Source organism: Haliotis rufescens, unplaced genomic scaffold (assembly GCF_023055435.1).
Source record: "Haliotis rufescens isolate VD_foot unplaced genomic scaffold, xgHalRufe1.0.p SCAF_12, whole genome shotgun sequence".
NCBI classification, from domain to species: Eukaryota; Metazoa; Mollusca; class Gastropoda; order Lepetellida; family Haliotidae; genus Haliotis; species Haliotis rufescens.
The window spans coordinates 15,081,254-15,095,393 of NW_025963802.1; the positions used below are offsets into that span (position 1 = coordinate 15,081,254).

General features: G+C 41.7%; 1 protein-coding gene across 3 annotated transcripts in view; it reads left to right on the forward strand.

Moving 5' to 3' along the window:
- LOC124146089 overlaps window positions 1-13,241 on the forward strand; it is an 86,112-nt gene extending 72,871 nt beyond the window's left edge. For 2 of the 3 annotated variants that reach the window (XM_046516165.2, XM_048393382.1), the window contains 7 exons: window positions 570-734; window positions 3,139-3,314; window positions 4,882-5,031; window positions 5,755-5,869; window positions 7,491-7,668; window positions 8,788-9,002; window positions 12,701-13,241. In XM_046516165.2, the coding sequence (XP_046372121.1) occupies window positions 570-734; window positions 3,139-3,314; window positions 4,882-5,031; window positions 5,755-5,869; window positions 7,491-7,668; window positions 8,788-9,002; window positions 12,701-12,897 (1,196 nt within the window). In that variant the 3' untranslated portion in view covers window positions 12,898-13,241. The remainder of the gene's footprint in view (window positions 1-569; window positions 735-3,138; window positions 3,315-4,881; window positions 5,032-5,754; window positions 5,870-7,490; window positions 7,669-8,787; window positions 9,003-12,700) is intronic. The other variant, XM_046516166.2, reaches the window with a different exon arrangement.
- Window positions 13,242-14,140: the final 899 nt, after the last annotated feature.

Here is a 14,140-nt window from a genome sequence, read left to right on the forward strand (position 1 = left end):
ATTGTTACACTATTGTTTTTAAAAAACATTTTCAAGTGTATTTGTTTGCAAGCAACTCAAAATGAATTGGATTATGGTGATATGTGAGGGTATTTTATGACTTTTGACTTTGACTTATGATATTTGACTCCCTCTGGTAGCCAGAGTGACAGGGATCCACTTCCTACAAGACCAGTGAAGATCCGGTGTAGAATAGGTCTTCAGCAACCCATGCTTGCCGTAAAAAGCGACTATGCTTGTCGTAAGAGGCGACTATAACGGGATCGGGTGGTCATCCTCGCTGACTTGGTTGATGCATATCATCGTATCCCAATTTTGCAATTACGTGGCATGAAGACATGATGTCAATCACTGGATTGTCTGGTCCAGACTTGATTATATACAGACCGCCGTCATAATAGCTTGAATATTGCTGAGTGCTGCTTTAAACAGCGATAAATGAATGAACAAATGAACGCACGAAAGCATCACGAACGCACGCACGCTTCCCACAAAAGTACAATTTGTTATCCTGGTTATTGCAATTTAAGACTTGTCAAATATCTAGCCCTATTCTGTTCCTGTTCCAGACCTGACAAGTGCCGTCAGCTCCCAGGGGACAGACAAGTGCTACCCCTGCCCCCTGATGGATGGGGAGTACAGCACCAAGACCGGGATGCTCCTGCGAGACACCTTCAAGCCCATGTACAGCCTCATCCAGGAGGTGTGGAGGGACCTTGGCATCACCAGACCAGGTGGGGCATCATCTTTACACCTCCCCAGTGACAGACTTGTTGACTGCTATATATCACTGAGGGCAAGTCTCTCATGACAGACTTGTTGACTGCTATATATCACTGAGGGCAAGTCTCTCCTGACAGACTTGTTGACTGCTATATATTACTGAGGGCAAGTCCCTCATGACAGACTTGTTGACTGCTATATGTTACTGAGGGGCAAGTCTCTCATGACAGACTTGTTGACTGCTATATGCTACTGAGGGGCAAGTCTCTCGTGACAGACTTGTTGACTGCTATATATTACTGAGGGGCAAGTCTCTCCTGACAGACTCATTGACTGCTATATGTTACTGAGGGGCAAGTCCCTCGTGACCGACTTGTTGACTGCTATATAGTACTGAGGGCAAGTTCCTCATGACAGACTTGTTGACTGCTATATGTTACTGAGGGGCAAGTCTCTCCTGACAGACTTGTTGACTGCTATATGGTACTGAGGGGCAACTCACTGATGACAGACTTGTTGACTGCTATATATTACTGAGGGGCAAGTCTCTCCTGACAGACTTGTTGACTGCTAGGTATATGTTACTGAGGGGCAACTCACCGATGACAGACTTGTTGACTGCTATATGTTACTGAGGGGCAACTCACTGATTACAGACTTGTTGACTGCTATATATCACTGAGGGCAAGTCTCTCATGACAGACTTGTTGACTGCTATATATCACTGAGGGGCAAGTCTCTCGTGACAGACTTGTTGACTGCTATATATCACTGAGGGCAAGTCTCTCATGACAGACTGACAGACTTGTTGACTGCTATATATTACTGAGGGCAAGTCTCTCATGACAGACTTGTTGACTGCTATATGTTACTGAGGGGCAAGTCTCTCATGACAGACTTGTTGATTGCTATATATTACTGAGGGGCAACTCACTGATGACAGACTTGTTGACTGCTATATATAACTGAGGGGCAACTCACTGATGACAGACTTGTTGACTGCTATATATAACTGAGGGGCAAGTCTCTCTTGACAGACTTGTTGACTGCTATATATAACTGAGGGGCAACTCACTGATGACAGACTTGTTGACTGCTATATATCACTGAGGGCAAGTCTCTCATGACAGACTTTTTGACTGCTATATATCACTGAGGGCAAGTCTCTCATGACAGACTTGATGACTGCTATATATCACTGAGGGCAAGTCTCTCATGACAGACTTGTTGACTGCTATATATTACTGAGGGCAAGTCCCTCATGACAGACTTATTGACTGCTATATGTTACTGAGGGGCAAGTCTCTCCTGACAGACTTGTTGACTGCTATATGCTACTGAGGGGCAAGTCTCTCGTGACAGACTTGTTGACTGCTATATATTACTGAGGGGCAAGTCTCTCCTGACAGACTCATTGACTGCTATATGTTACTGAGGGGCAAGTCCCTCGTGACCGACTTGTTGACTGCTATATATCACTGAGGGCAAGTTCCACATGACAGACTTGTTGACTGCTATATGTTACTGAGGGGCAAGTCTCTCCTGACAGACTTGTTGACTGCTATATGGTACTGAGGGGCAACTCACTGATGACAGACTTGTTGACTGCTATATATTACTGAGGGGCAAGTCTCTCCTGACAGACTTGTTGACTGCTAGGTATATGTTACTGAGGGGCAACTCACCGATGACAGACTTGTTGACTGCTATATGTTACTGAGGGGCAACTCACTGATTTCAGACTTGTTGACTGCTATATATCACTGAGGGCAAGTCTCTCATGACAGACTTGTTGACTGCTATATATCACTGAGGGGCAAGTCTCTCGTGACAGACTTGTTGACTGCTATATATTACTGAGGGCAAGTCTCTCATGACAGACTTGTTGATTGCTATATATTACTGAGGGGCAACTCACTGATGACAGACTTGTTGACTGCTATATATAACTGAGGGGCAACTCACTGATGACAGACTTGTTGACTGCTATATATAACTGAGGGGCAAGTCTCTCTTGACAGACTTGTTGACTGCTATATATAACTGAGGGGCAACTCACTGATGACAGACTTGTTGACTGCTATATATCACTGAGGGCAAGTCTCTCATGACAGACTTTTTGACTGCTATATATCACTGAGGGCAAGTCTCTCATGACAGACTTGTTGACTGCTATATATCACTGAGGGCAAGTCTCTCATGACAGACTTGTTGACTGCTATATATTACTGAGGGCAAGTCTCTCCTGACAGACTTGTTGACTGCTAAATATTACTGAGGGGCAAGTCCCTCGTGACAGACTTGTTGACTGCTATATAGCACTGAGGGGCAACTCACTGATGACAGATATGTTTTCAATTTTCGAAGACATAAAATCAAGAAAAAACTATTAACATATTGTTACTGTGCCTTCAGATTCCTCAAGTTTGCTTGCGAGACAAGACGTGGACTTGTCGCTGGTGGCCGGCATCTGCCTGCGTGTGCTGATGACGTGTCGGGCTGCTCACAGCTGGTGTATGGTGAAGACACATCAGTTTCTGGCCTCCTGGTCAGTCAGCGCGTTCCTCCTCATCACACACAGTGACCTCAAGGTGAGTTAGTGAGGGAAATGGCAGTATTGCTGCATCGGCTTGGTTGGTTGGTTGGTTGGTTGTTTAAAGCCGCACTCAGCAATATTCCAGCTATATGACGGCGGTCTGTAAATAATCGAGTCTGGACCAGACAATCCAGTGATTAATATCATGAACATCGATCCAGGCAATTGGGATTGATGACATGCATCCACCAAGTCAGCGAGCCTGACCACCCGATCCCGTTAGTCGCCTTTTACGACAAGCATAGTCGCCTTTTACGGCAAGTATTGGTTGCTGAAGACCTATTCTACGCCGGATCTTTACGGGGCTGCTTCATCAGCACTTTTGGAACTACTCTGCTGCATCAGCACTTTTGGAACTACTCTTGGCACTGTTGACCTGAAAATGTTTGAGTGAGTGATTATTGCTATGTGATGCATCAGCAAGTTCGCAGCTGTTCTTGGCGACCTCAATGGGAGAATACATTGTGAACCTTTCATCTTCAGGCATAATGAAGATACAAAGTGCATTCTTGTTTCATGATGTACCTGGCCCAACATAACCTTTGTCTGACCTGTTTGTATGAAGTATAAATGAATAATTTTCAATTTTGTTGGAGGTGAGTTAAGAGTATAAGACATATATTGGGTCAGTGATTGTAAATGTACATGTTCATGACTTATGTAAGGTAACCACGGTTAAAAGTTTAAAGTAATGTTTTTGCAATTTTTTTTGTTATTTAATACAACAGTTTGCTATTTCCAAACCTGTAATGAGTACTGTAATCGAGACTGGGCCAGACAAACCAGTGGATGGTTCAATGATCCCCAGAAAACCAGGTCACTGAGCCTGACCACCTGATCTATTTAGTCGCCTCTTATGACAAGTATAGGTTCCTGGAGATATATTCCTACCTGGAATCCCCATCAGAATTGAAATAAAATCAAACCACATCTCATGTTTCTGTTCAGCCATAGATGAGGGCGGTCGGGTGGCCTAGTGGTTAAAGCGTTCGCTCGTCACGCCGAAGAACCGGGTTCGATTCCCGTCATGGGTACAATGTGTGAAGCCCATTCTGGTGTCCCCCGCCGTGATATTGCTGGAATTTTGCTAAAAGCGGTGTAAAACCATACTCACTCACTCACTCACTCAGCCATAGATGAAGATTCACTTTTTCGGTGAATGTTGAGAGGTGAACTCCACCTCTCCTCATTCATTCCCATCATGCAATGCTGTGAAGTCTCATTCATTAAATGCTCCAGGACCTGGCGGCCATTGGTTTCAAGCCCAGTCTTGTCTTGATTATGATTCCTGGTCTGTCAGCATCATACCTGTCCCATGGGTTTCACGAAAGCTGAATCACTCTGATAGATATATGCAACTCAAAAGAAGTTAAGAAACATGCAATACTTTCATATTACTATAGGTATGAAAGAAGCGGGTGTTCTTTAACTTCTTTTGAGATGTTTGAAATTCTGTTCAAAGCAAAGTTAGACAAAACTCACAAATCATGCATTTGCTTGTGATATGGACACATATCATGCACTTTGACAGGTTATTGATGAGTGGTCCTTTTGTCCTACAGATGCTAGTGGACGAGACCAAGCAGGTTCTGTACTACCTGGAGAACCTGACCCAGTCCGGGGTCACCCAAAACTCCACACTTGATCTCCTGTCAGGGGGGCAGATCTCGCAGACCTGTCATCAACTTACAGAGATCAATGCTCAGCTGCAGGTAAGTGAACCATGAGGTTAGAGGTCAGATCTGTCATAAACTCAGGGAGATCAATGCTCAGCTGCAGGTTAGTAAACCATGAGGTCAGATCTGTCATCAACTTGGGGAGATCGATGCTCAGCTGCAGGTTAGTGAACCATGAGGTCAGATCTGTCATCAACTCGGGGAAATCCATGCTCAGCTGCAGGTAAGTGAACCATGAGGTCAGATCTGTCATCAACTCGTGGAAATCCATGCTCAGCTGCAGGTAAGTGAACCATGAGGTCAGATCTGTCATCAACTCAGGGAGATCGATGCTCAGCTTCAGGTAAGTGAACCATGAGGTCAGATCTGTCATCAACTCGGGGAGATCGATGCTCAGCTGCAGGTTAGTGAACCATGAGGACAGAGGTCAGATCTGTCATCAACTCGGGGAGATCGATGCTCAGCTGCAGGTTAGTGAACCAAGAGGTCAGAGGTCAGATCTGTCATCAACTCGGGGAGATCGATGCTCAGCTGCAGGTTAGTGAACCAAGAGGTCAGAGGTCAGATCTGTCATCAACACGGGGAGATCGATGCTCAGCTGCAGGTTAGTGAACCAAGAGGTCAGAACTCACAGACATGGATCATCTAAGTTGGGCTAGATGAAATAGCAAGAAGATAAGAATAATGAATTGATGTATGTCTACTATGGATTTTTGTTCTGACTAAAAAAATAATGATTTTCAATGTTTATTGTGTCAGAGTCTCTCTGGAGCATCAATGAAGCTGTTTTCTGAGAAGTGTGGAAAGATTGCGTCAGACTACTTTCGAGATACAATGCCATTGGGCAAACCGTGGAGAAGAAAGACTGCCCTGGGTAGGTACACAAGCCAGATGTGGAGGGGTTATTACTCCATTTGTCATTCACATGCATGCATTCCCCGGACCTGGATTCCTTTTAAACCAGCCACTACAAACTTCCCCTGATATGGCCACAATAAATAATGTATTTGATTTTCATCCAGATGTCTTTTTTAAACAAAGTGTTCATTCTTGAACTATTGTAAATCACATGAAGCAAGATTTTGTTTGTTTATTTGTTGTTTAACCCGGCACTCAGCAGTATTCCAGCTCTGTAAATAATCGAGTCTGGACCAGACAATCCAGTGATTGACATCATGAGCATCGATCCATGCAATTGAGGTACAATGACACGCATCAACCGAGTCAGCAAGCCTGACGAACCAATCCCGTTATACCTCTTACGACAAACATAGTCGCCTGTTACGACAAGCAAAGGTTGCTGAAGACCTATTCTAACCTGGATCTTCAGGGGTCACAAGAAGCATGAATGTTTGGTACGACAATGCATGTGGTGTACTTGTCAAGAAAAAATATTGGTAAAACTGTATACACTTAACCTGAGAGGGCCACAATAAATTGATTATTAGCTTTTTATCCATTATTTGTTTTTAATATGAGGCTGTAGGCATTTAGCATTTTCTGTTTTTGTTACAATTTCCTCAAGACGATGTCACATTACTGTTGATTTTGATTCACATGAGGCATGAATGTCTGGTTAGACTATGTGTAGGGTGTACTGTAAATCGTGAAATTAATGCGTCTCCAAAAGAATGCAACCACTGGCCCCTAGCCCAAAATGTGACTCAATATGAATGCGACATCCCCCCTTCTCTCAAGCAGAAAATGTCCTCTGTCAGGTTTACAGGAGAATCCTCACCTGATTCCAATCTTACATTAATCCAGTCACACACCAAATAGCACCGCTTATTAGCGCTGAGTAGAGTACTTCAGCTAAAACAATACATGTGCGCTGGCTCGTATCGGCCTTTGACGCAGTTGCAAAGAACCAAACATTGTGTTGCGTGGGTGGCGTCTGTCTGGACTTGCAGGTGTGATCAGTCATGAGAACTCTTGTCTTGACCCAGGCAGTGACAATACACAGGATGTAATTAGTGTTTGAATGACATTGTTGATAGTACAAATGTATATACTTGTTACAAGTGCTGCTCAATAAACAGTGGTGTTGAATACATAGTTGTTTATTTTCAGTATGTCTAAGTTGGTATTCCTGCTATCCAAAATGTCTTATTTTTATATAAATGCGATGTTTAATAATGCGCGCAAAGGCCTTTCACATTTTTCGCATTTAATACTTACAGTATTTCATCGTGGAAAGAAAGAATGGGAAACACATCGGGGTTTAATTTGTCTGTAGGGACAATGAAATGATGTGTGTCCGGCTGTTTGATAGTGAGGCGGTCGGATAAGTTATTCTGACCTAAATTCATCTAAATCTTCTGACTATCTTGACTGAACCATCAAATTGCCTCGATTGATGTTTCACGACATCCTTAACTGTAAGTCAGCGTTACATCTTTGACATTTACATGATTCCAGTGGAAAAATTGTTGATGTCTGAACCATTGGAAGTTATTGCTGCTATCATGTGTCTCATGTGACCTTGACATTTGTAGAATCCCCTGTGTCAGCGAATCTGTATGTGGAGCAGGTGTTGGAGGCCATCTTGGAACCGGTCATTGATGGAGTCAGTAAACTCAATCTGCCATCTCAGCTCAGTGTCATCTCCTTGGCAACTGTGGCCATCTGTGAAGCCTGGACAAACCTCATCCTGAAGGAAAAGATCAAGTTTAGGTAATCGACATGTATAACAGGCCTGTCTTGAAAAAACCCCATAAGATATGTCTTAAAAGGTAGAAATGAATTAAGTTGTTTTCAAAGCGTAATACACCTTTCAAAAGCGTTAAGGAAACTGATTAACGTTTCTAGTCTGGGATAAATAGTAACACCAAGCCATGATCTTTCACCAAACGTTTTGAAACGGGAGCATAGGAAAAGTTAGTGTTATGGGGAAATTCATGTCTAATCTTTTGTTTCACTTTTGTTTTTGTTGTTGGCCTTGTTCTAAATCTGAAACAAGGTTCATTCAGGCTTGAAAAGGTCCCCCTTGAAAAGCCTTGAATTTTAGTGTCAGCTTTAAAAAAACAAAATAGTGAAAAATACATACTTGTTAGTAAAAGTTGAAGTGTGATTTATCAAAGTGATAGATTTGTGGGTCAAAGACCATGAAGATTTCATTTCATGACAGACAATTTATTTTATTTGTTGGTTGTAAAAAAAAAAAATCTTGTTGGAAAATTTGTGATGTTCATACTGCTTTTTAGGTCTTACATATGCAGCATTTAAAAAAACATATTGACTGACTAAGGCTTACAACTCAGCTGAAAAGACCTTGAAATGGACATTGAAAACCTTGAAAAGGCCTTGAATTATAATGTTCCATATCTGTATGAACCTTGCTAAAATTAGGTGTCATGTGACTTGGTCATGCAGATTACGATATATCTTTACTATTTGTTTTGAAGGTTATGCTGTATTTGCCAAACTTTTTCAGACTACTGCCCAGGCCTGTCACTTGACATCATTTTCAGTAGTTCTTAGTGTTAATATATTGACTTTTTTCCGCAAAGCTTGCAAGACCAAAAGAAATTTTACTAGACTCGTGGACAAGTGGCTAAAAAGTCACAGATTCTTTATGGTTTAGTGAACCATTCATGTGGTTAGTTCTGACTGTTAATGATCTGGTGGTAACAATGGCCAATAGATTGTGTCATTGTAATTCAGTGTTGTGGATCCATGCAGTCATCCACCGACCTTGTCTATTTACAGGCTGTGTGAAGGAACAGGAATATTACTGACTGCAGCCCTAAGACCAGATTGACCTCACTCAGAAATGTTTTTTTGTTGTTTCAGTGTCCCAGGTGCCCAACAACTTGGTATTGACTTCACTTTCCTAAAGTCCTGGATTGGTAATGCCATAACTAACCCAGAGGTCAAACAGAGTGTCCTTGACCTGTCCATCTTCAAGTTTCTCAATGGTATTGTCCTTATTCTTAAGAAGCAGCCCAAGAAGCGTACAGCAAGTCGCCTACGCGACTGTTCAGCGGAGGACCTCAGTGAGTGCTTAAGTATGTGTAACTATAGTCAGCAATGGTCCTGCTGCACGCATCCCCATCTCCCTCCTACACACATACACACTGTTATTGGAACTGTAATCAACACTGGCCCTTTCTCCCCAAAGCACCCCCCCACACACCCTCATATTGGAAATGTAGTCAGCATTGGCCCTTCCCCTTGCAAGATCTGAAACATCACCTAAAATCATTCAGCTACTGTTCCTTCAGCCACATGTTTGGCTCTTACCAGTCTTACCAGTCATTATCACTGCTTGCTTTTAATTCCTATTGCTTTTGTCATTGCTTGTGTGCATATAATGTATAGATATCGTCGAGAACTTTGAGCAGACACACCCACACCCCTATTAGAACTATATAGTGTCAGCAATGACCCTGCCTTCATATTGCCCCCCCCCCCCCCCCCCCCCCCCCCCACACACACACACACATTGAAATATAGTCAGCGCAATGGCCTCGCCTTCCTATTGCTCCTAAAAACACGCACGCTCACACACACATTGGAACTATAGTCAGCAATGGCCCTGCCTTCCTATGCCATCTGCACAGTGTACTATACATCCTCTTTTGTCAGTCATCATGTTGAAAAAACATGAGCTTCAACATTAACTTTGAAAAACTTGCATGGAATTCCCTGTATTTTGGCTTGTAGATACTAAAGCATTAGCATGTAGATCCAAGATCAGCTTGTAGATCACTGACTTGTAACTCCCAGAACACTGGCTTGAAGCTCTTAGATCACTGGCTTGTAGCTCTTAGATCACTGGCTTGTAGCTCTTAGATCACTGACTTGTAGCTCTTAGATCACTGTCTTGTAGCTCTTAGATCACTGACTTGTAGCTCTTAGATCACTGACTTGTAGCTCTTAGATCACTGACTTGTAGATCTCAGAACTTTGGTATATAGATATAAGACCATAGGCATGTTGATGTAAAACTAGGAACAATGGTATTATTGACGCATACGATGTATCGGGACATATATGTATATTGTTTCAATATTCAAATGGTAGAAAGTGTATCAGACCATCACCTCTTTATCATCATTAATTGTAACACTATACAGGTTGTGCATGCACAGACATAAGGCTAAAAAAATAATAGTCTTGGTTCTCAGGCACCACCAGCATCATCGTAAAGTCTGCCGCACCTTTTGTTTTTAGTTCCATATTCAAAAAAGTATAAAAATCCTAATACTTAAACACAATGCACAAAAAAAATTGAAAACGGAAACAACGATACGTGCAATAAACTTTATGAAGATGTGGGCAGTGCCTGAGAACCAAGACTATTATGTTTTTTAGCCTAACAATTCTACATTTTTAATTTCATCCTCTTTTCAATCATTTTGCACCTTGTGGAATATTGTAATTTGCATCATTCATGGTGTTTGAATGAGCCTTCATCCCAGACCAGAATGTTCTGATCTCATGCCTGTGTATACACCATGTGCACCTGTTTGATGAATGTTGTGTACATAAGGCTTAAGAAAATGAAAGAATTGGTTCTCAGGCAATGACTTTTGAAAATATAGTGCTGGCATTCAGTTGGTTTTTTAGTTTTTTGTTGTTGTTCAAACTAGTACGTAACCAAATGAACAGTTGTGTACCATCAACCTGGACACGCAAACTATTGCTGCCATGACCATAACACAAGATGTGCAGTAAAGCAGTGTGCATGTAAAGGGAAGTAACTGCGTGCTATGTTATATTGCATTGTTTTTAAGTATTAGGATTTCTTTATTTTTTTGGAAATGGACAAAAAAAAATGAAACGTGTGTCAGACTTTATGATCATGTGGGCAGTGCCTGAGAACCATTGTATTATTGTTTTTAGCCTAAGGAAGAGAATTTATGGATGTCAACTTCTTAATTATGAAGAACATGTTTCAGAGTATATTCTTACTCCTTCATCAGGTGAATAAAAGCCACCTAGTTAGTACACACCACAAAATAATAATTATCAGCAGAAGAAATACATTTCTTCTGCTGACGTCACTTCCTGTTGGTGAATTTTGTGGTGTGTTGATAATGTAGGTTTCAGTAAGGTTTTGTTTGTTTGTTTGTTGTTTTACGCCACACTCAGCAATATTCCAGCTATATGGCGGCGGTCTGTAAATAATGAGCCTGGACCAGACAATCCAGTGATTAACATCTTGGGCATCGATCCACGCAATTGAGGTACAGTGACATGCATCAACCAAGTCAGCGAGCCTGACCACCCGATCGCCTTTTACAACAAGCATAGTCACCTTTTACGGCAAGCATGGGTTGCTGAACACCTATTCTACCCCGGATCTTCACGGGTCAGAACAAAATGTGGCATGTTGCGATTCAAGCATAACCTTAATGAGTGCAAGAGTCCAAGGGTGATGTCGGGGATTGTAAACCAAACAATTAACAGAAAAGCGACAACCAACCGAGAGCTGTCATTGTTTTTACAGCATATCTGCTGACAGTTTGTATAAAAAAGCTGTTGTCTTTGTTTTATTATCCCCAGCCCAACAAAGTTGGCAGGGGATATAGAAACTGGCTCCGTCCGTCACGTTTTGTTTCCAGAGCATAACTCATAAACCATTCAATATTTTTTCATCAAACTTTGCAGGTCTGTCAGGTACATGCTGAACTGTTGCCTTTTGCTAGTTAGAAATTTTAGAAATATTTATTTTTTACCTTTTTCCATTGCAACAAGATGGACTTAGGTTCTGTGAGGGTAGGGTTCGTTTCCGGAGCATAACTCATAAACCGTTCAATATGTTTTCATCAAACTTTGCAGGTTTGTCAGGTACATGCTGAACTGATGCCTTTTGCTAGTTAGAAATTTTAGAAATTTTTATTTTTTACGTTTCCATCGCAATAAGATGGACTTAGGTTCCAAACTCTTCTTTTTATCCCCCGCCCAACGAAGTTGGCGGGGGATATAGAAACGGGCTCTGTCCGTCCGTCACGTTTCGTTTCCGGAGCATAACTCATAAACCGATCAATATTTTTTCATCAAACTTTGCAGGTCTGTCAGGTACATGCTGAACTGGTGCCTTTTGCTATTGAATTTTTTTAGATATTATTACTTTTTACGTTTCCATGGCAACAAGATGGACTTAGGTTCTGTGAGGGTAGGGTTCGTTTCCGGAGCACAACTCATAAACCGTTCAATATTTTTTCATCAAACTTTGCAGGTCTGTCAGGCTCATGCTGAACTGGTGCCTTTTGCTATTGAGAAATTTTAGAAATATTTATTTTTTACGTTTCCATGGCAACAAGATGGACATGGTTCCAAACTCATCTTTTTTTTACAATTTCCATGACAAGTTCCACCTCGGTTAAAAAAGGTTAGGGTTTGTTCAGATTTAATCATGTCATAAATTCTGAAACAGGGGCGGGGGATATAGCCACGTTAGTGGCAAACTCTTGTTTATTCAAAATCTATGACACAGATTTCAAATTCTCAACGAATTGGGGAAATTTGATTCTGTAATAAAGAAATCGTGAGAATCTGTTGTTTCTGGGAGTAGAATCAATGAGCCCTGTTGGAGCAAGTTGATTCTACTTCCGGAATCAACAGATTCAAGTTCTACTTGTTCAGAATGGCCAGTGAATTCCTGGCTATAGGAATCAATTACAAGAATAATAGTGGGACATCATCATAATAGTTTAAATCAAAATAGAAGTCATAACCTCTCTGTTCTTATGTGTAGGTTGCGAGTACAGCTCTGACGTCATCAGCCCCCAAAGCAGCACCAGCAAGGCTGAGGGTGGTACATGCGACTGCGGCGACGAGTCGGACATCTGCAGTGTGCCCAACATGGACGACTGGCTAGCTCTGAGAGTTCATGGTGGCACACGGTCATGGAGGCTGCCATCTTGTTTTAGTGGTCAAGGGGGAGAGAGCTGAGGTGAACAAGACATGTCCTGCCTCTGTGTCATTGAGGCTGCCATCGTAACAGGAGAATCAAAGGGAAGTAACTCTTGCTATGTTCGGATGGCTGAAGTGTGTTTGGTCCAGCATCAAACATTGACAGCACCTTGGGATGTGATGAAGGCTAAAATCCTTTTGAAAAACGAACTAGGATGCATGATCTTATCCCAGGAACAGTTGTCACTGGACATCCTCTGTTTCTTTAGAGTAAAGCTAGAACTTGAGTGGAAGACACGCATTATGTTGACATCAAATATTGAAGAATGGCTTCAGAAATCTCAAGTTACCAACACAGGAGCATGCAAGTAAAGCACTCAGAAGTCTGAGTTGAAAAAGAAGAGTGATTGGTTGAAAAAGGTGACAGAAATGAAACATGCACTAAAAACAATCTGACAGTGCTTTAAGGGAAATGGCAATCTGCGAAAGTGTGATATGATTTCCTCGTCTCATAGCATATGTGAAAGAACATTTAAACATACAGTATGATAATCAGCTTCGTCAAGCCAAATTTCATAATTGATGACGTGACCTGTTCATGGATGGAAAGGTGACCAGTGTTGTGTTCAGGAACGTCTTGCCAAGATGGCGGTCATCATTTCCACAGAAACAAAAGCCAGGACTGTGTTTGTGGGACATATCCTTACAACAGGTGCTTGTTTCTGAAGGAATACATGACAAGAGTTATGGCCCCTGAATGTGGCACTGCCTGTGATATGCTACTACTTGGACTCTGTGATACAATATAATGTTTATTTTCAGACAGCATCAGACAGGGAGAGGGGTTGAACAAGTTCATTAGATTTGTTCACAGTGTTTACAACAAGCTACCAATGTTTAATTTTGCATTCAATCATATTTACTGTCATGACAATCAAACATTTATCCTCACTCATTTCAGATTTTCTGAAATTTGAAGTAAAGTCGTAGGTGGTATGTTATGGGTAGGATGGGAATTTGTCCTCTCGAGGGTTGCTCCATATGTCAAACTCCTATTGAAATGATGGAGTTGATAGGAGAAAAATATGCTGGCTGTAGGATATGTTTTGCTGAATTCAACATCTTACCAATGCTTAAGTTGTGATTGTATGTGTGCTTCTAACAATGACATGTCCGTGAAATATATTTTATGTGAACGTGACTGGTTACAGATGTCAGAAAGGTCAAGCATTTAATGATGAATTCTTCCTGTTGTAAAACACTTTCTTTTACAGCACAGTAT